The 20,007-nt window shown below is 40.8% G+C and overlaps 1 protein-coding gene across 3 annotated transcripts; it reads left to right on the top strand.

The window, feature by feature from the left end:
• The first annotated feature begins 1,177 nt into the window (after positions 1 to 1,177).
• Positions 1,178 to 16,972, top strand: gtf2a1.L (general transcription factor IIA 1 L homeolog). Of its 3 annotated transcripts, none has more exons than XM_041571960.1 (10): positions 1,178 to 1,882; positions 4,989 to 5,090; positions 5,179 to 5,365; positions 6,181 to 6,225; positions 9,789 to 9,853; positions 11,085 to 11,160; positions 13,185 to 13,318; positions 13,484 to 13,795; positions 13,909 to 13,998; positions 14,619 to 16,972. In XM_041571960.1, the coding sequence occupies exons 1-10, from the start codon at positions 1,853 to 1,855 to the stop codon at positions 14,724 to 14,726; spliced, it is 1,149 nt and encodes a 382-aa protein (XP_041427894.1). In that variant the 5' UTR covers positions 1,178 to 1,852; the 3' UTR covers positions 14,727 to 16,972.
• The last annotated feature ends 3,035 nt before the right edge of the window (positions 16,973 to 20,007 follow it).

Raw genomic sequence — 20,007 nt, 5'->3', positions numbered from 1 at the left:
AGCTCCACTGAGGCAGGAAGTCCTGCAGGATATTTTGGCACCAAATACATACAGGATAACAATACTATCATATATCCATATTTATATAGCAAAGAGCTTGATGTTATTTGATTAAAAAGGGACTTCATTATGAGTAATAAGTGAGGCATGTGGGAGTTTGTATGTAAGGCTATATATTAAATGTCATTTAACCCTTAAATAAGAACTAAAACGTTCTCAAAGATCTTCTCTTAGCACTGCCACTTTTGCAACGTATAATGAATTTCTAGTTTTAGCGGTTTATGAGATATTTATATTTTGAAACTGCTAATACCAGTCTTTTGACTGAACTGGGAGTCAGGAACCCTAGTGTTATCTGCAGGTCTGCTGCATGGTTATGCCTCTCCCAGACCCTTCTACTTGTTTCATTTCATTTCACTGCCTACTGCAAATGAGAGTACAGGAGGGGAGGGAGCAGTGAAAAGAGCTACATTTGCCAGGCCCCCTCAACTTTAGGACAACACCATTTTGACACAATAGCAGCCATTCTGCGGCAGGTAAAATAGCCCCTCCCCCTGTCTGCGCATTGCGGTTGTACTTCACTGTGTGACGGTGTGAGAAGGCAACTCGCTGCGGAAGGACACAAATACTTCATCTCACTTTTCCCTTATATAAACTGTGTTGTTGGCCGGTGACAGGAGCTGCTTTGTTCAGAATACCATACGAGACGGAGTAGAGTAGATACGCTCGGGAAGGGTTATTGCCGTGTTGATGAAGTAAAAACAGAGCTATGGATTGTTACTCAAAATGACTCCTGTGTAATGTTTCAATAGCTCAGCCAGTCTCTCCCTCTTTTCTACTTCATCATATTTCTCATATGGTTAGTGTATTGCAGCGACAGTCTGCCCGTCGACCCCAACTGCATTTCCCTTATTGGCCCCTCTTCGTTGTAAATGACAAATTGCATATAATTCATGTAGATACAGAGCCAGATGTAGTTTGTTTATGTCTAAATGAACCGGTTGTTCTTCTCCGGGAGTCCGGGACCCATACACTTGCTTGTATGTAATATGGCCGTCGCATTCTTTTTGCTTTATCGCGCAATTACTGGCACTTAAGCAGTTAACTGCTCAGCTTTAAGCCCCGCCTACGCTCCTCAGTGGGCTACAAGATCCCACAAGCGCCGCCTCTGAGTGATACGTTCTTCTCGCGAGAGTTCCCACCCCCATGACCTGGTAGCCGTGTCTTCACAGCTCGATCTCTCGGTATATAAAGGAGAGCGGCGAAGGAGAGCAGACGGCTGGCGGCGGCGGTCCCATCCAGCACAACCGGAGCCGGCTTGTGATCCAGGAAGCTGCCGTCTAATGCCATATCCTCGATAACCCCCATCCTCTATCAGAAATCTCACTAGTTGTCCCTGTCTAACAGCCCGAACTGTCCCTGTATTACCCCGGGAGTACAGTTTTTAATTGCCTCTCCCCAACTAGCCTTACTGGTTGATTTTATTAGCTATTTTATAGCAGTCCAGAATAAAGCGGGAAACTATTTTAGCCGCCTGCGGAAGGGATTATCTGCGTTTCTATTTAAGATGTAATACGGTTATATTGTGCCCTTGACTCCTCTAAACCCAGGCTTTTATTATTACCTTCTATAGCCAGCAGATAATCATTTCGAGTTTTAGCAAGAGAATAATCTATAACGTGTTTAGAGCTCCCGTGCCTTCTCCCTTTGCCTCGTTGCTTTCGGGGGGCAGAGCTTAATTTCCATCGTATTTGCCCCTGAGGTGATACAAGGTGTGTGGGGCAGCTGGGGATAGGTTCCTGTGTGTGGGGTGTTTAGGCTAGGGACACCCTCTCCCTAATTCCTGTTGGAAATGGCGGCCTCGGCTAACGCAAACCCCGTGGTAAGGACCCTGGGCCAAGTAGCGGACGCTCTTGGGCTTGCTGGGCGGGTGGTAGTGGGTCGGGAGGGGGGATTGCTGGATGTGTAGGGGTGCTCCTATGATTAGGCAATGGTTACAAGTGCACTGCTGTGAGGAAGCCAGGCAGCTCGGTGTGATGGTGGCGGCTAGTTGAATGGTGTAGGGAACACTGTGGACTCGTTTCATTGCAGCCGGCGCCGTGACTTCTCGCTAATATTACTCCCAGTAAGGAAGTCCTTTAGCCTAATCCAAGCGATAAAGTCGGCTTTCACTAAGGATGTGCCCAAAGTGCATCCCACAAGTCAATACGGAGCGAGGGAGGCCGCGGTTAGTTGAAGCCCGCTCTTTCCGACCGCGTCCTCCCATCATGGCTTCCCGATGTGTCCTTCCTCCCCTAGGCGGCCCTGTTTATATACAGTGATCGCTCTGTCTAATATAGACTCTGCCAGGAGGGGCCGGGGCTTGGGCAGCTGACATCACAATCTCCCCCTTTCCTTATAGCGGCCGGGAGGTGGAGCGCTGGCGGGAAGGACTGTTCCCTTCTCTCTTCTGTGAGGAGAGTCACTGCCGCTTTTACATGGAAACATTCGGGGTCGCCCGCGTGAAACCTCTAAATCCAGTCACAGAAATAGGCTGCGGCCCTCCCCGTGTTCCCTTGCTGTGTGTCCCACTACTGTGCCACTGTACATTGCTTTCATCTGCAATTTCACATTCTCTCTTAAACCACTTGTTAACCTTTAAATTCTCTTTTAGTATGACGTACAGAAGTGATCATTTGACACCATTTGCTGTTGGTTTTCAGGCCTTGTTTAATCTCTTATTCTGCAGCTCCTTAGTTTGAGGTTTCAGCAATCTGGTTGCCAGGGTCCAAATTACCCTAGCAACCATGCATTGATTTGAGTAAGGGACTTGCATATGAATAGAAGAGGGCTGGAAGACAAAGATGAACAATTAAAGAGTAGTAATAACAATAGTTTTGTAGCCTTACAGATGGACAAAAAATTGTAAGATGCACAACCGTTTTATTTCCCACTAACCTCACGATAATTTGACGGATTGGTCGGATTGCACTGAAATCGATGGTTCACCAATGAAAGATCTTTACGTCTATGGGGACCTTTAGATATTCTAGAACATACTAAAAGTTTTAAAGGTGAACCACCCATTTAATCTGCTGTAATGACAATGTGCGTCCAACCTCGTTATATAAACATTTTCTTTTGCTTTTCAACTCCCTTAACCATGGGGTTTTGACACTTTGTAGGATCAATTTTGCAACCCAAAAATTGCTAGGAAATCATTCTCATTGGGTTTTAATTATAGCAAATCATGCTGCTTTGTATGTGGTTGATTATGGAGACTCAACATAGATAGAATGGGGATGCAGTTTTGTGCCCTAGTCCATAGGTTTGGATCCTTTAAGGGCTTAAAGGAACTGTTCAGTATAAAAATTGGGTAAATAGGCTGTGCAAAGTAAACCGTTCTAACATAGTTAATTAGACAAAAATGTAATGTATAAAGGCTGGAGTGATTGGATGTCGAACAGAACACAACATCCTGCTTTGCAGCTCTCTTAACTCTTGAGTTCAGTCAGTGACTTTAAGGGTGGCCACATGGGACATAAATGTTCAGTCAGGTTGCAATTGATCCTTAGCATGCATATCAGATACAAAGGGAATAGCTCCTGTCACTGGACAATTCCTTTAAAGCACATTTTTATTTATTGTGCTACGAAGTGTTCGTTTTAATACCCATAGAACTGATTTCTAGACATAAGGGTTTTACTTCTTTGCAGTTGGTCAGTGTAAGGGGGGGGGAATACAACATGGGGTAAACACCGCATGAAATCTATTAAGTGCCTCAGGAAATTAAGGACACGTGTGCCAATTTGGGATGCACCAAATCCAGGATTTGGTTCGGGATTTGACCAAGATTTGACCTGTTTCAGCAGAATTCTGATTTGGCCGAATCAAGTACTTGGCCGAACTGAATCTGAATCCAAAACATGTGACTTTTCACTTTGCCTCCTTTTCTCTCCCCCCTCCTCCCATGTACATATGGCATGGGGGGGGGGGTGGTGATCTTATGGCTGGTTCTAGGCTGTACATACACATGCCATTGCCACATGAGCAAATTATTGCTGACATGTTGTTTTTTTTTCCCCTGGAGAAATTAAAGAAGCCTCTGTTTGCAGGGCTTGGTGAGGGAGAGGTGAATGGTGTGATGTTGAAGGCGCTCCCCTGCTTACATCCCTTTTCTGGCCTTTAGTTGTCTGGTATAGAGCAACCTACATTAGAAAGTCATTCTTGGCAACTTGGGGGGTTGTTTTAACCTGTGCAATTTGTTAAATAGCCAAACACCAAACTGGGTTAGAACAAAACGACAAATCTATTCCTGTTCATGCAGCCTACAAACTGAAATGCCTCCATAGGGCACAAGAAACATGCAGTCTCTTTCAAATCCATATACATCAGCCAATATGAACGTTGCATGGTTAGGCAATAGCTTATTTTAATTTGACCAGAGAGCTTGCTGTACATCTATAAGGAGTAGGGACCCCCTTTACCTCCTGTATTGCTCAGTACTTGCATCTAATGTGTGGATTTGTATACTCTAATATTGTACAACCTGAGGAATGTCACTTTAAAAAGGGCACTTAGTCATGGGCTGTTTGATTAAGTGCCTTATAGGGGTGCAAAACGCGTAGGGTGGATGGAGATGCAGCTATATTTTTTTACTTTTCTACAAATGAAATTATTTATTAACTGAACACCTTTGGTCCTGTGGATCGGTTTGAGAGCCAGCTCTGCTCTGCTTCTATATTCTTTAAAGTTTGTCCTTAACTAGACAAATAGTATGGTGCTTTGTGGATGATTGCAGAGGTTTATACAACAGCATGCGTTAAAGTGGTATTCTGCTTCTCTGGTACTACCTGTCTTCAAAGAAGGCGCTTAGCAATAGCTGCAGAACTCTGATTACGGTTTTTGGGGCTTTTAAATTCTATGTCATATGTGGGGACATGTCTAAAAGCTAAATTATGCACACCATATTGTCCCTTATTTCTAAAATTACCTCTACTATATTACAGCCTAAATTGTATAGATCTGTGATTGAAGATGTTATCAATGATGTGAGGGAGCTTTTTCTGGATGAGGGAGTTGATGAGCAAGTCTTGATGGAGTTGAAAACAGTAAGTATTCAGAGTACAAACTCTGCAAAAAGCATTCTTCCTGTGTCACTGCAAGAGAACTTATATGGGAGCTTATTTTTTTTTTCAGCTGTGGGAAAGCAAGCTGATGCAATCTAAAGCAGTTGATGGGTTTCACTCTGAGGAACAGCAACTTCTGCTGCAGGCTCAACAACAGCAGCAGCATGCTCAGCATCACCATGTACAACAGCACCCTCAGCAACAGCAGGCAGCATCTCACCAGACACAGCAGGTTCTCATCCCCGCCACACACCAAGGTCTGTTGAAAAGTTATGTAAAATGTCTTATTTAACTTACCAAGAGTTTAAACTCTTGTTTTTGGCAGTTTTTGTATGCTTTGGGGCATGTTTAATGTATACACCAATTTATTGTACAATGCTGTAGAATATGTTGCCATAAATACATGCTGCTAATATGACTGAGCACTGCAAACCTCTTTCTGCTGTGCCCCAGATTTGACATGTAGGCCAGTTTGTTGCCCTTTTGTCTGTAGACACAGAGCAGAAACTATGGAGAGACCAACCCTTTTGGAAACACACTACAGAATTTGACAGAAGCATTTGAAAATATTGTAAATTACAGGCAGCACTTAATGAGGAAAGTCGGAGCCTGACAAATTAAAGTGTAAAGACAAGTGAAGGTCAAAAGATCCGCTTGTCAGATCGCAGTGAAAAGAAACCTTGAAAGAATTCAAGAGACAGCAGCCAGTAAATTGTGCAGGTTTTGATGGATTGTTTGTTCCTATTGGAGAAGTTGTGTAAAGCCTATGCTGAAAAGCTAAAAGGACCTGTTCCTTCTATGCATTATTTTGTCTCTTGGATGAAAGGAGCTATGCAGGAAACATTTGACTCGTTCAAACTATCTGCAAATACTATGGTATCCTCCTTGAAGACATTTCTTCAGATTCCTATGCAGATGAGGGTCCCTCTAAGAGAAAGATTTCATCTAAATCGGAGGAGGGAGAATTACTGTATACAGAGGATTTTTTCCTAGTCACCCCTAGCATGCATTAAAAATGACAGCCACACCCACACTCACTCGTGTGTTTTTGTTTTTTTGTTGTCCTCTCCAGAGGCTGATGGATGGAAGCAGGTGGCAAGGTTGCTTATGTGCAGAAGTAAGGAGGGACCAGAAGTATGACATTGCTAAAATAATTTGTACCAATTTTTCAGTAAGCAGAGCTGTGGCTAGAAAATCTGGCAGCAATACACCTGCCAGGTACAGAGAATGTAAGAGCAGACTTTTTGCGTCGAGATACTCTAGATCCTGGAGAGATGAACCTTCACAAAGACATCTTTCAGGAATTGGTAAACACATGGGGCGTAGCTGACGTAGATGTCATGGTTTCTATTCTAAAATAGGAAATGCCAAAAATATACCCTTGCAAAAAAGCACCGGCAATAGACCGTCTAAGACCAAAGTGCTCGCGGGCTCATCTATATTTTTCCCCCAAACCCTCTTATCTGGAAAGTGCTGAAGAAAGCGGATCGGGAAGTTCCCTTTTGACCAAGAAGACCATGTTTTCTGTTGTTTCTCAAGTTAACTTTAGAGGGGCCCAAGAAGACTTTGAGATTCCCAGAATGGTTGTCTCAAGGAATGTTTCTTTACCAGGAGGAGGATCACTTATCCTTGATGGCGTGGAGGTTGAAGGGAAGAGGCTAAAGAAACTGAGCTTGAAAGATTGTGGATTGTCAGACAGCTGCTCTGCTGGTGAATTTTCTATTCTCAAGCTATGAAAGAGGTCTCCAATTGAGTACACTCAAGGTTCAAGTGTTGGCCATTTTAGCATTGACAGGAATAAGTTGGTTACTAGATCTTTTAGTCCAGACATTTTTAAATGCATTTATGAGACTAAAACCTTGCATAAAGAAAATATCACCTCCCTGGGATCTGTCATTCATAATGGATGTTCTCACAAAAGCTCATTTTGAACTGTTGGAGAAGACTTCCTTGTGGAATCTTATCCCGAAGGTTTTATTTTTGTTGGCAGTTACTCCACTTGTAGAGTGGGAGAGGTGGCTGCCTTGTGTGCATCAAGTTTTTGTCAAAAGATGTATCAAAATTCCACATGGATTTGGAGGTGTTTCTTCTTTCCTTCTGTCCATCCCTGAAGTCCGAAAGAGAGGTGTCATGGCAAACATTAGATCTGGTCAAAGCCATAAAAACGTACCTGGAGAGGACTAGTATGTGCAGAAAATCAGATAATTTATATGGTTCCATGTGGGTTCAGAAAGGGTCAGGCTCCTTCGACTTTGAGCTCCTGGATTATTTTTGCAATTGCAAAAGCTTACAAATATAGCAGGCAAGAAAGTTCCCTGAGCATTAAAAGCCCATTCCACCAGGGCATTGGCGACTTCTTGGGCAATGGAAGCCAAAGCATCTCCAGAAGCAATCTGCAGAGCAGCGAAGTGGTAGTCAGGCAACACACTGATCAAACATTATAGAATGGATGCCCTTGCGTCACCTTCTATTGCAGCATTCACCAAGGAATTTCCCACCCTATGATTTCCGGCTTTAGACTGAGATGAGTGAGTGGTGATGTGGCTCTCATTTTTAACTCTTTGGGGAGATCCTGTCCATTGACCCAGAGGGAGGTTAACCCATTGGTGAATGCTGCCATGGAAGTTGATCAGGAAATTACGCTATTTTGGTATTTACGGAAATTGAAACACTCCTATTAGCTGTCAGACACACCTTGGGGTTCTAGAGAACCTCCCAAGAAGTCTAGTAAGCTGTTTGCTGGTATTAACAAAATGAAACCATGCTTTCCATTAGATGAAGCCATTGCTGAAAGAATAAAGAGCCGTTGGTCTGTTCTAGACCGGAGGTTTTCCTTTTTAAAGAGGCTTGGAATTTTATTCCCCTTTGATGCCAATGATTCTAAGAATTGGGATGCTGCGCCAAAACCAGATCATCCGGTAGCCCAGACAGTGAAAATAACACTTGTAAGATGGTTCAGGTCGCAGAGATCCAATGCATGGGAAAGCTGTGATGGCACTAAATAAAACATACCTGGCAGCTGCATCCTCCTCCAGAGATATACCTCATGGCCACAAAGCAAAACAGCAAAGTGAAAAAATGTTTCTCTCTAAAGGCAAACCAGGGAGAGGTTGTGGTGGATGCTCTAGTACAACCATGGAGATCAAAGATTTTCAAACATGTTCCTACTTGGGACCTTGACATTGTGTTAAAGGCCTTAAAAATCACCCTTTATCCAGACTCACACTTTATCCAGACTCCTTGTTCCATCTAACACAGGGATCCCCAACCTTTTGAACCTGTGAGCAACATTCAGAAGTAAAAGGAGTTGGGGAGCAACACAAGCATGAAAAATGTTCTTGGGATGCCAAATAAGTGCTGTGATTGGCCATTTGGAAGCCCTATATGGATTGTCAACCTAAATTGAGTCTCTGTTTGGCAAAACACTTGGCTTTTATACAACCAAAACTTGCCCCCAAGCCTGGAATTCAAAAATAAGCACCTGCTTTGAAGCCACTGGGAGCAACATGTTGCTCACGAGCTACTGGTTGGGGATCACTGATCTAACACGTTTTTTTTTAATTTATTTTTTTGCCCATTTGCTCTGCAAGGCGAGTTGGAAAGCTACAATTCCTCTCATGCAAGGAACCTTCATCCTCAAAGAATAGTTCTGAGAGTTTCATAGGAAATTTGTGATTCACCTACCACCCTTTGTCCGATGTCCCAAGGACCAAAGGGAGCAACAGCTGCAAGAAGTTTGTTACACGTATCTCCAGAGAGTCAAACTGTTTAACAGATTATTAACTACTCTACTTTCCTTTGCTGGTCCTAATAAAGAAAAAGCAGCCTCAAAATCATCCATCTCCAGATGGATAAAACAGGCTGGCCTACCAGAAGGCAAATAAGTTAGTGCTAAACATTGAAAGCACATTCTACAAGAGCGATGTCGGCCTCCTGGGCGAGAGAGCAGGGATGACTTTGGACCAAATCTGCTAAGAAGCTTTGTGGTCAAGCTGTAAGACCTTTGTTAAGCAATACAGACTGGATGTTGGTGCATCTGGGGAAGGGGCTTTCGGGACACAGATTATAAATTCAGCCCTCCCTTAATTTACTGCTACTTATACTCTCATTAAGTGCTGCCTGTAGGGACATGAGGGAAATAAAGAATTTTATACTTACCATAAATTCCTTTTCTCTCACTACCAAGGGCAGCGCAGTTATCCCCACAGCTTCTTTTATATAATAAATTGTGTCCGCAAAAATAGTGTCTTTTTAATGCTTTATAAAGGGCTTGGAGGCTGCTGGTAGTTTATAGGAAGGGGTTATGTTTGATAGGTGTGGGCTGGTTCTACCTATAGTTGGGGAGATCTTCTCTCTCTTGTTAAGTGCTGCCTTTGGGACTGAGGGAAAATTACGGCAAGTCTTTATTTCTTCCCCAAAATTATTTTTGCAGTTGTAGGGGAAATAATCCTTATATTTACACCAATATGAGCCAGTAATTGGGACTACACTGTCCTGTCAAATGTTATACGCAGGAAAAATTCAGATTTCTATTTTTATTTGTGTTACGAGCTGCACACAGGCCTGTACTAGGCATGAGACGTTCGAACATATCAAGGTTTAAAACATTACAAAAACACCATGAGGTTTCATGCTTATTTGTTAGTTACATTCCTTCTAAATGTATTTTCTCTTCTGCAGCTCCTCAGCAGCAAGTACTTGTACAAGAGTCCAAGCTGATACAGCATATGACCCCACAAGGAATGGTACGATATAGCAGTTCCTATTTATTCACATTTTTACAAACTAGAACCACAATCTCAATTTAATTGGCATAATATATATTTTTTCTAAAACAGTTAATTTTTTTTTGTTTGTTTAAAGAGGTTGTTCACATTCTCTTTCTCTGTAAACTGTTCTAGATGTAATACAACAGTTCTAAGTTGATACATTTCTTATCTTTTGACCTGCTGAGTCCCTAATTTTATAAAAGGCAGCTGATATTGATACAATAGTTGCTTATTCTAATTGATACAATAGATGCTAATATTCCAAATATGCTGGCAAGAAATGTATCCACTAATATAGCCAGTTGTAACAGTTCAGGCTGTGCTCCTGGATTACTGAGCTACCAGACTGAAATACATGAGACAGGAACGTTTAACTTTAAACTTCAGTTTTAAAAATACTAAAAAATAGACCTCATTCTGAAAACAACTTATTCTGAAAACAACTTAAAGTATTTGGAAGGTGCACAAGCCCTTTAAATAGCAAACACTTTAACAGCACTTCTATTAGCTTTGTTGTTGGCCATAAACAAAGCTCCACCCAGTCTTGTGGAGATTAATGTTCAGCATACAGTGGCTTGGCCGTAGGACTGGCTGTCATTAGCTCATAATTAATACAGAATCGAGGGCAGACTCAAAGATTCAGTTGTTTAAAGGCAAAAAATGCAGGGAACAATTGAGGAAAAAAACCTTGTTTTCCTTTACACTACCTGGTATATCAGGAAAATTAAATGAATATACTTTTTTTACCACCACACGCCCATAATACATTAAGGAAGCCAAATGGTATGAAAAAAATTTATGTTATGTAGATTATGCATACCACCCAAAAGCAAGTCATGCATATCTGTGTGGTTAAATCGGCCAATAGACAGAGCTCTTTTACTCCCACATTTTGGGTCAGGTGATCTGAGGTGAGGAAGTACACAGACCATGACACAATGGTGACTCAAAGTAAAAGGGCAATATTTATTATGCAGTTTTGTTACTATTCTTAAATAAAATGTGACCTGTTACGGTAATCCTTTTCCATAATTCTGCTTCCCATTTAGTAGACTAATGGGCCCCCTGCTATTTTATATGCCTTCTAAGATTGAACATTATACTGCTGTGTTGCTTACTGTCCTTTCACTGATTGTTTGAAACAAATTTAGCTATTCTGCTGCAATCTTGCAGTTTTAAATATTAAATTTGTATTTGTACAATTCAGAGTGCTGCGGCTACAGCTGCCACCCTGGCACTGCCTGCTGGTGTTACACCGGTTCAGCAGCTGATCACTAACTCTGGTGAGTACATGGACACACACATCTTCTTACTATATGCATTAATTGGCATGATCATTCTTTGCGCCAGGCTTCTTCTATGGTGTACACAACATTTTATATATGTAAAATGATAAATGATGTAATAATCATTTATCATTCTCTCTTTACTACTCTTCTACTGATGGTTTGCTCATTTACCGTATCATCTCTGCATGTAGGCTGGTGGTGGTCTTTGACTCCTAAGTCTCCTTGTTAACAACACTGTCAGAACCTTCTTAAAGGAGAACTAAACCCTAAAAAGAAATATGGCTAAAATGAAGTTGTTGCACCGGCCTAAAGTTTCAGCTTCTCAATAGCAGCAATGATCCAGGACTTCAAACTTGTCACAGGGGGTCACCATCTTGGAAAGTGTTTGCGACACTCATGCTCAGTGGGCTCTGAGCAGCTTTTGAGAAGCTAAACATAGGGGTCATATCAAATTATCAAGTAGAAAATTAGCTTTGCCTGTAATATAAACTGATGCTTCAAGGCTGAATATTAAATTCGGATGCTAGTTGCATTGCTTTCTGTGCTGCCATGTATTAATTATATGTATGAATTACTAATCGGCTTTATATTCTGATTTATAGTCTATGGGTACTGTTTATTTTGAGTCAGTTCCTAAGCTCCGTAACAGCACAGAGCATGTGCAGTGAATCAGCAGAAAAGATGGGGAGATACTGGGGTATCTTTGGCGGCACATATCTGCACTGCTTAAGGGGCTGTGGTTGCCTTGGGCTGGTATTGAAGCCCAAACTCTAATGTACAACATTTCTAGCCTGTTTTTTTAGTTAATCTTAAATTCTCCTTTAACCCCTTATGCAATATTGCCAAAATATATTCTTTTCTTACCAAGTAAAAGCTTAGCCACATGCATATTTTCATCCTATCACACCAAGACTACTTTAACCTACTACTAACTGGCCTTCCTAACGTCCTTGCTGCAAAAACCTCTTCTCCTACGTGACAGAATAGTCCTCTTCCATGCTGAAATCCTTGTCTTGGCTTCCCATTATGCAAATAATCTCTTGTACACCTAATAATGTTTAAAGCTAGTCATTCTCTGCTCGCCATACATTCCTGGCTGACTCCTCTGTTCTTTTCAAAAGCAACTGTTTGGTTGCACACCCACTGCCACTGCAGTTTTCTGCCTTAAAGGAGAATTCAATATGTGGGGGAAAAACCCGTACCTCCCACCCAGGTAGACTCCTCCCCCCAGGCTAACTACCCCCCCGGGGAAATGCCCCATACTTCATACTTACCCCTCGCAGCAGATTCTTCCAGCGGAGTTCCACGCATCCATCTTTCGCGTCCTCTGTAAGCTGACTGGGAGATAGCTGATGGATATTTCTGTGCATGTGCAGTTGGAGCAGTTTGCCGGTATGTGACAACTGCGCATGCGCGGAATTACACGGAAATTGCCGATCTCCCAGTCAGCTTACAGAGGACGCTGAAGATGGATGCCTGGAGGGAGGGGGGGTCTACCTGGGGTGGGGGGTACGGGTTTTTTTCCCCACAGGTTGAATTCTCCTATAAACTTTTCTCTCTTGCTGCTCCTTACATTTGGAATGCCACTGAATTCCACTGGAGAGTACTTAAGAGATAAACTCAGACTACCTCTTGGGGTACTTGCGTAGCACCTCACTCAGTACAGTGACGACTACTGTAAACTGTAGCATTTCATATCCTCCTATAATTGTTTGTAAGTTACCCACCCTCTTAGGCTGTAAGCTCTAGTGCCTGGGATCTCCTTCATCTTGTCTCTAACGCTTATCACTTTATATTTAATGTAACTTTATATTGTTTTGACGTTCTATTTATTTTTTTGCTGTACAGTGCTGCATACATAAGTAGTGCTATATATATATATATATATATATATATATATATATATATATATATATATATATATATATATATATATATATATATATATATATATATATATATATATATAATCTTTGTGTATATAATGGTTTTTTAATGGGGTTTTTTTTTTTTAACAGGCCAACTATTGCAGGTGGTCAGGGCAGCAAATGGTGCTCAGTACCTTATCCAGCCTCAGCAGTCCATGGTGTTGCAGCAACAAGTAATTCCTCAAATGCAGCCAGGTGGCGTGCAAGCTCCTGTTATTCAACAGGTAAATATAAAGTATATTTAAATGTTCCTTTAGTACAAACTTCAGATATTTATCTGAAATGTATAACACTTTTCTGCAGCTTGGCTGTATTGTTTTTAATAGTGCAGTGGAGAAATGTACTTTGTGCCTGGTGGTCTCTGAATGGGATGTACACTTTCTTATCAGGTGTTGGCTCCGATACCGGGAGGCCTCTCCCAACAGACTGGTGTCATTATACAGCCACAACAGATCTTATTTACTGGCAACAAGACTCAAGTCATACCCACTACTATGTCTGCTCCTCAAGCACCAACACAGGGACAACTTACAGTGACAAGTCAGCAGCAGCAACAAGGGCAGCAGCAGACTTCGATTGTCCTTCAAGTTGATGGTGCTGGGGACACATCATCTGAGGAGGATGAAGATGAGGATGAAGACTATGATGATGAGGAGGAAGAGGACAAGGAGAAAGATGGAGAAGATGGTCAAGTGGAAGAGGTAATTTGAAACTATTTCCTCTCTATACAATAGCTGTACTGCTATAAGTAATACTCCAAAAACATTTGAGAAGTGGTGTTTCCAGCAGCTTTTTTTTTTTTCTTTTTCTTCAGGAACCGCTCAACAGTGAAGATGATGTAAGCGATGAGGAAGGGCAGGAGCTCTTTGACACAGAGAATGTTGTAGTTTGCCAGTATGACAAGGTAAACTGGAGAGGGTAGGCCAGTACATTACACATAGCGGGTTGCACACTGTTGTAGGCAAAGGGGTGTATGTAAAAACCTTGTTTTCACTGTTTGCAGTATACTAAAGTCAATTTTAAGTAGCTCCTTCTTTTCTGCTGAATCACTGCTCAGAGCTGCAGTCCGTTAACCTGAGCTTAGGGACCAATGCTGATATACTATGTGTGTGCGTGTGTATATATGTAAGTGTGTGTGTATACATAAATGTTATATAAATGTCCCAATGTAAGTCTGATAGTTCAGATTATTTGACAGGCAAGCCGAATTTTCTGCTTTGATAATTTGTGATGTCCATAAGCTTAGCTTCTTAACTACTGCACAGAGCACATTGAATGTGTGAGTGTCATTGATACTTCTAACAAAATCCAAAATGTGGGGATCTCTTGTAACAACTGTGAAGGTCTGGATCATTACTATTGTAGAGACATAAAATATTAAACATGGCATTTCTGGCTTCCTGTTCCTTGACTTGTGCAGAAAAGAAAAAGGACTTATCAAACTACATTGCTTTATAATCCTTAACAATGATTTGTCATTCTTATTCAGTTTTTTCTTTCTCTCCTTCCATATTTGCTTTTCAGATCCACAGAAGTAAAAACAAGTGGAAATTCCATCTCAAAGATGGCATCATGAACCTGAATGGGAGAGATTTTGTCTTCTCCAAAGCCATTGGGGATGCAGAATGGTGAAGACGCACCAGCTTTTGATAAATCAAATGGAAGTGTTTTTTTATTTTTTAAGAATGCAAGGGGATAGACCTAAATCATGCAGATTGCCTCCTTTTATCCATGCCAGGGCCTGATTGGAGCAAAGTGTCCTCAATGGAGCATCAGATGGAAATGTGGATCATATTGCCAACTTTAAAGGATGTGTTAAATCACCTATAATGGCTTGGAAGAGGTACCTTGGCACAGACTATAGTGGGCAGAGCAGCAATGGCTTTAGTGTGTAACTTGCTCACTTAAACCTCTGCAGACTTCAATCTCCTTTGCTACGCAAATCCAGCAGGTGTTTGACAGCCATACTGCTACATCTATACTAACATCTGCTCTGAGTACACAGTTGCTATATTTTAATAGTGCTTTTGAGCTTGTTCTGGACAAACTGACACGTCTCTAAGAATTTTGCCAATTCTTAGAACCACTTCCCTTTCAGTTGACAGTATATTGACAGTCTTGGTGTTCAGCACTGAAGATTCCAAAATCCTCCATTTTGTTTTATTGTTTTAAACTGTTCGGCATTAAGGCTTTCAAATAACTTATGTCTAAGACTTACCCTTTAGTTCACTGGAAATGCATTGAGCGGGCAGGTATTATTCCATAACAGGTAGGGTTTTCACATTGCTGTGATGATTTAGTCCAAGATGGAACATCTGCAAGTGAACATCAGTCCTGAAGTATATAATGTGCAGTTTTTATTTTTCCATGTGTAGTCAAAAGTGGCAGCGCAAGTTGATGCCTGTTTAGTTTGACTACTTGAATTGGGTGCTGCCTGTGCTTCAATGAATCCTTGTCTGGCTTGTTGTCCAACTTAATTTGCCACAATGAGTCTTGCTTCATTCACATGTTAATATTCCTTTTTATGTTTAAGTTGGAACTGGATTGAGACAACAAAATATACATTAAAGGGCAGATTTTTAAGGGTCGAATTGGAAATTCAATTTTTTTTTGGTCATGAATCTCAAATTTGAATTGTGAATTATCCAAACTCCATTAAAATTTTAATTCAGATTCGAATTTCGAGATTTATCAAACCTATACCCTGGCAATATCTTGAATTTGATGATTTGCCACCTTAAACCTGACAAGTTCATGTATAAGTCAGTGGGAGAGGTCCAGTGACCAATTTGAATTATTGGCCTTCCTGACATTCAAGTTTTTTCTGAGAAAAAAACTTGATTAGAGTTAATTTTAAATGGTTTGAGCTTTTGGGTTGGTAATATTTGTTCAAACTTATTTCTTACCCTCCCAATTGAATTTCATGTATATTCGGGGGGGGAAAAAATGCACAAATTAAATTTGTGGTTGATGCACTGCTGGTACTTGTTAGGACACTTGGCTGCAAAGGCTCTTTGATTAATACAGAAGGGGCTGTTTAGTTCTGTAGTGCATTGCCACCCTACAAAATTGATATTGCCATTAAAAAATATTAGCAAGAACGGGTTTTCAAATGGTTTAAGTCAAGTGAATCATTTCTCAAAAACTGCCTTGTAATTAGTGCCTAAATCCATGCAAACTTTGCATTCAAAACCAACTCTAAATAACCCTTTGGTTACCATTGATCAGTTTAAGGGTTACTTTAGCAATCCTGCAGTGGAAATGCACCTTCATTCTGTGGGAGTTGTCATGGTGGTTGCTCGTCTAAATTGCTTGATTAGGAGACAGTTCAAGGGTTTGTAGAACAAAACTGGCCTGCAAAATGGGACCAAAGGTGCATCTGTTCATGTGCCTTAAACTGAGACTGGATACCTTGTTAATTCTGTAGGAACGGTGCTCCCAGAATCCCATGCACAGTGAGCAATTTCCTACTGGTCTATCTTGCCACTCAGACTTTGCCGTAATGACGCCCAAAGACTTTCCATGTTAACTCATACCTGTGTCTTGGGAGAAAGAACGGAGCAGCTTTAAAGTTTTGCGACTGTATGGCTGCTCCTGTGTGAATCGGGGTGTTCCTAGGTTTGGGTTTTATAATGGTCTGCGAGAACTCTTTGCGCTACTGTTAACTGCTGTTGTACATACAGTTGTATGGAACGGCAGACAAATCTATTTATTATGTTTGTAAAATTCTGTAAAATTGCAGATAACGTTTGCTTTTTGTCTTAACGAATATGTTTTTAAATGCCATGCTTAGGATTGGATTAGAAACTGTTGATCTATTTTAAGTTTTAATATTTTACCTTTGCAAAAAACGTTAATTAAAGTTATTTTGAAAATTAGGGGGTTTTTTTGTTTGTTTTTTTGAATGTTAGCTTTTCCTTTTTTATGCAGTTCTCCGTATTGATGTTCCCTGTATTCTTATATTACCCATTGGGATGTGCATTCTTTGATTCATTCTTCCCATGCCCTGAATGATCTGGCAAAACATGATCAAAAGGATAGGACTTGTTGACATCAACATTACAATTTTTTGGGTTCTAGTGTTGTATGCATTAAATATTGGAGTAAAACATAATCCTTTCAGCTGCAGAAATCTGCGGTTTATCCCACCCCCCCTCCCCAGCCAACTAATAATATATATTTTGGTCTTTAAAGGCATGGGATCAGCACAACAAACTCACTAACTTCCCCATACAGCCTCTTTCAGTGCAATTAAGGCACAAATGCTATGCTGAGAAACCTCTTGAGTCACTCACCTTTTCTTCTCCCAGCTCCACTTATTGACAAAGTCTTGCTGGATTTAGAAACTCTTCAGATGGGAGAAAATGTAAACTACTAAAAGAAAATAAAAGGTCTATACAGCGCTTTGCAGCAACCATATAACCCCTAGCTAGGTCTTGGTATACAAAATTCTCAAAGAGCATTCAAGTTGGATTTATGTGGTAGCAAAGTAGTTGCCATTCATTCAATAGCCATTAAGCTTCTTTTATTATCTGCTAAGCACAAATAGACAAACATTGACTCAATTATTCAAAAGATCCTCCTCCCAAAAACTCTTTTGCAAAGGCAAAGCGTAACTTCACATTTTCCGTCTTTAGTTACAGTAGAACCCCCATTTTTTTTTTTAAAGGAATTGTTCAGTTTAAAAATAAAAAGTGGCTGTGCAAAATAAATATTTGGCTAACTAACTATATTAGAAATATGTTTTATGTATAAAGACTGGAGTGACTGGATGTCTTACATAACGGAACACTACTTCCTGCTTTGTAGCTCCCTTGGTTTCCACTGATTGGTTACCAGGCAGTAACCAATTAGTGACTGGAGGCGGAGCCATATTTGTCATATCTGTTGCTTTTGAATCTGATCTGCATGCTAAGGATCAATTACAAACTCACTGAACCGTTATGTCCCATGTGGCCCCCCTGAGTTTGAGGGCCATAGACTGAGGGGTTTTTATGTTTGATGTTGTTTTTTTTAATATTGGAATGTAGAATTAATCCTTTTGCCAGCAAGTCATTAACAGTAACACCACCATCAACATCATTATAATGTGCTGTCGCCCTGCACTACTAAAAATTGTTTGCTTGAGAAACACTACTATAGTTTATAAAAATAAGCTTCTGCGTAGCCATGGGTGCAGCCATTCAAGCTGAAAGACTTGTGCTTACAGAGCAGATAAGCGGTGTTCCAGTACAATGGGTTTAGTGATTACATAGGAAGGTAAACCGGGATCAAATGTGATTTATGGCTCAACAGGACTACAGACTGAATACCCTTCTCATGTTTGACATCAAGAAATAGCTTGTTAGAAGATGCTGGCTCAACAGGTAGACATTTGTCATTTAATATTAAAAAGTACAATTATGTTATAAAGTTATGTTTCCCAACAACCCCCCCAGCTCATATACAGATACCTATAGTAAGCTATATCTATACAGCCATATCTTATACTATAAGGGAAACTGTACCTTGTATTTGATCCTAATCCTCATAAATCCATATTGCTGACAAAAACAGTCCTGTTCGGTCTAATTAATAGACTTCTGTTATAGAGATCTGGATTAAAGAAAGATCCCTTATCTGTAAAAGACCAGGTCCCAAGCATTCTGCATAATAGATCCCATACCTGTACTTAAAGGGGTTGTTCACCATTGAGTTAACATTTAGTATGATATGGAGTGTGATATTCTGAGACAATTTGCAACTGGTTTTCATTTTATTATTTGTGCTTTTTGAGTTATTTAGCTTTTTATTCAGCAGTTCTCCAGTTTGCAATTTCAGCAATCTGGTTGCTAGGGTCCAAATGACCTTGCCAACCATGAATTGATTTGAATAAGAGACTGGACTATGAATAGGAGAAGCCTGAAAAGGAAGATGGCTAATAAAAAGTAGCAATAACAATAAATATGTAGCCTTAGGGTAAGGTCACACTGGGCGATTTGGGGAGATTTAGTCGCCTGGCGACTAATCGCCTCGTCTTTGCGGCGACCAATCTCCCCAAATGCCTTACCTCTGTCTTGCGCCGGCTAAAATGAAAATTCGCCTGCAGCATGGCACACGCTACGTATTCTGAAGTTTCCTCGTGAGGCAACTTCAGGCGACTTCGGAATACGAAGCGATGAGTGTGCCATGTCGCAGGCGATTTTTCATTTAACCGGCGCACTTGTAATCGTGCCCATTTGCAAGTTTTCTAGAGAAAACGACTCTAACCTTGATGATCTTAATATTTATTCCATTCTTTTTACCAGTCTAGCTGCACGTTACTGCACTTTCTGCAGCATTCATATCATGGGGCCCAATGCTACAAATTTTTTTTTTCATCTCACAAATGAATGTCCTTTTTATGCACGACTACCACCTAGAGTTAGTTTTTCACAAAAATTCTCAAATCTTGAGGAGAACTAACCCCCCAATAAGAGAAGCCCCTACCTATTACCATAGATCCCCCCCGCATAGTTCATAACCCCAGAAAGTGTCCCGAATACATTGCTCATGGGCTCCATCTTCTGGATCTTCTGTCCTCTTTGGGTCCTCTTCCTTGCACATGCGCATATATGGTGCTCCCTTAGGATGACGACCAAAGATCCGGAAGATGGCGCCCATGAACTTACTCTGCTTCTTTGTTTACCCCTGTGAAATGCCCTTATAATGCCAATGTTTGCAAGTCTAAATTTTGCTCCCTTGTAATGTTATCTCTGCAATATAATCCTTAAGGAGACAGTGTTATGATCACTGTTCCCTGGATGCTCACCTATGCAAAGTTGGATATGTATTCGGTATTATTAGTTATTACAAGATCCAAAACCACATCTTTCCTAGTAGGTTTTGGAAATACCTGTAAGAAAATTTAATTTAGCACATTTTCTGTCTTGGC

The sequence above is a fragment of the Xenopus laevis genome, chromosome 8L, assembly GCF_017654675.1.
Source record: "Xenopus laevis strain J_2021 chromosome 8L, Xenopus_laevis_v10.1, whole genome shotgun sequence".
NCBI lineage: Eukaryota > Metazoa > Chordata > Amphibia > Anura > Pipidae > Xenopus > Xenopus laevis.
This window is presented reverse-complemented; position numbering and strand designations above follow the sequence as displayed.

Coding starts and splice junctions, on each gene's coding strand:
- gtf2a1.L (XM_041571960.1), top strand. CDS start 1,853: ATGGCGGCCTCGGCTAACGCAAACCCCGTG. Junction 5,366..6,180: donor CATCCCCGCCACACACCAAG/GTCTGTTGAAAA, acceptor TGTCCTCTCCAG/AGGCTGATGGATGGAAGCAG. Junction 13,999..14,618: donor TAGTTTGCCAGTATGACAAG/GTAAACTGGAGA, acceptor TTTGCTTTTCAG/ATCCACAGAAGTAAAAACAA.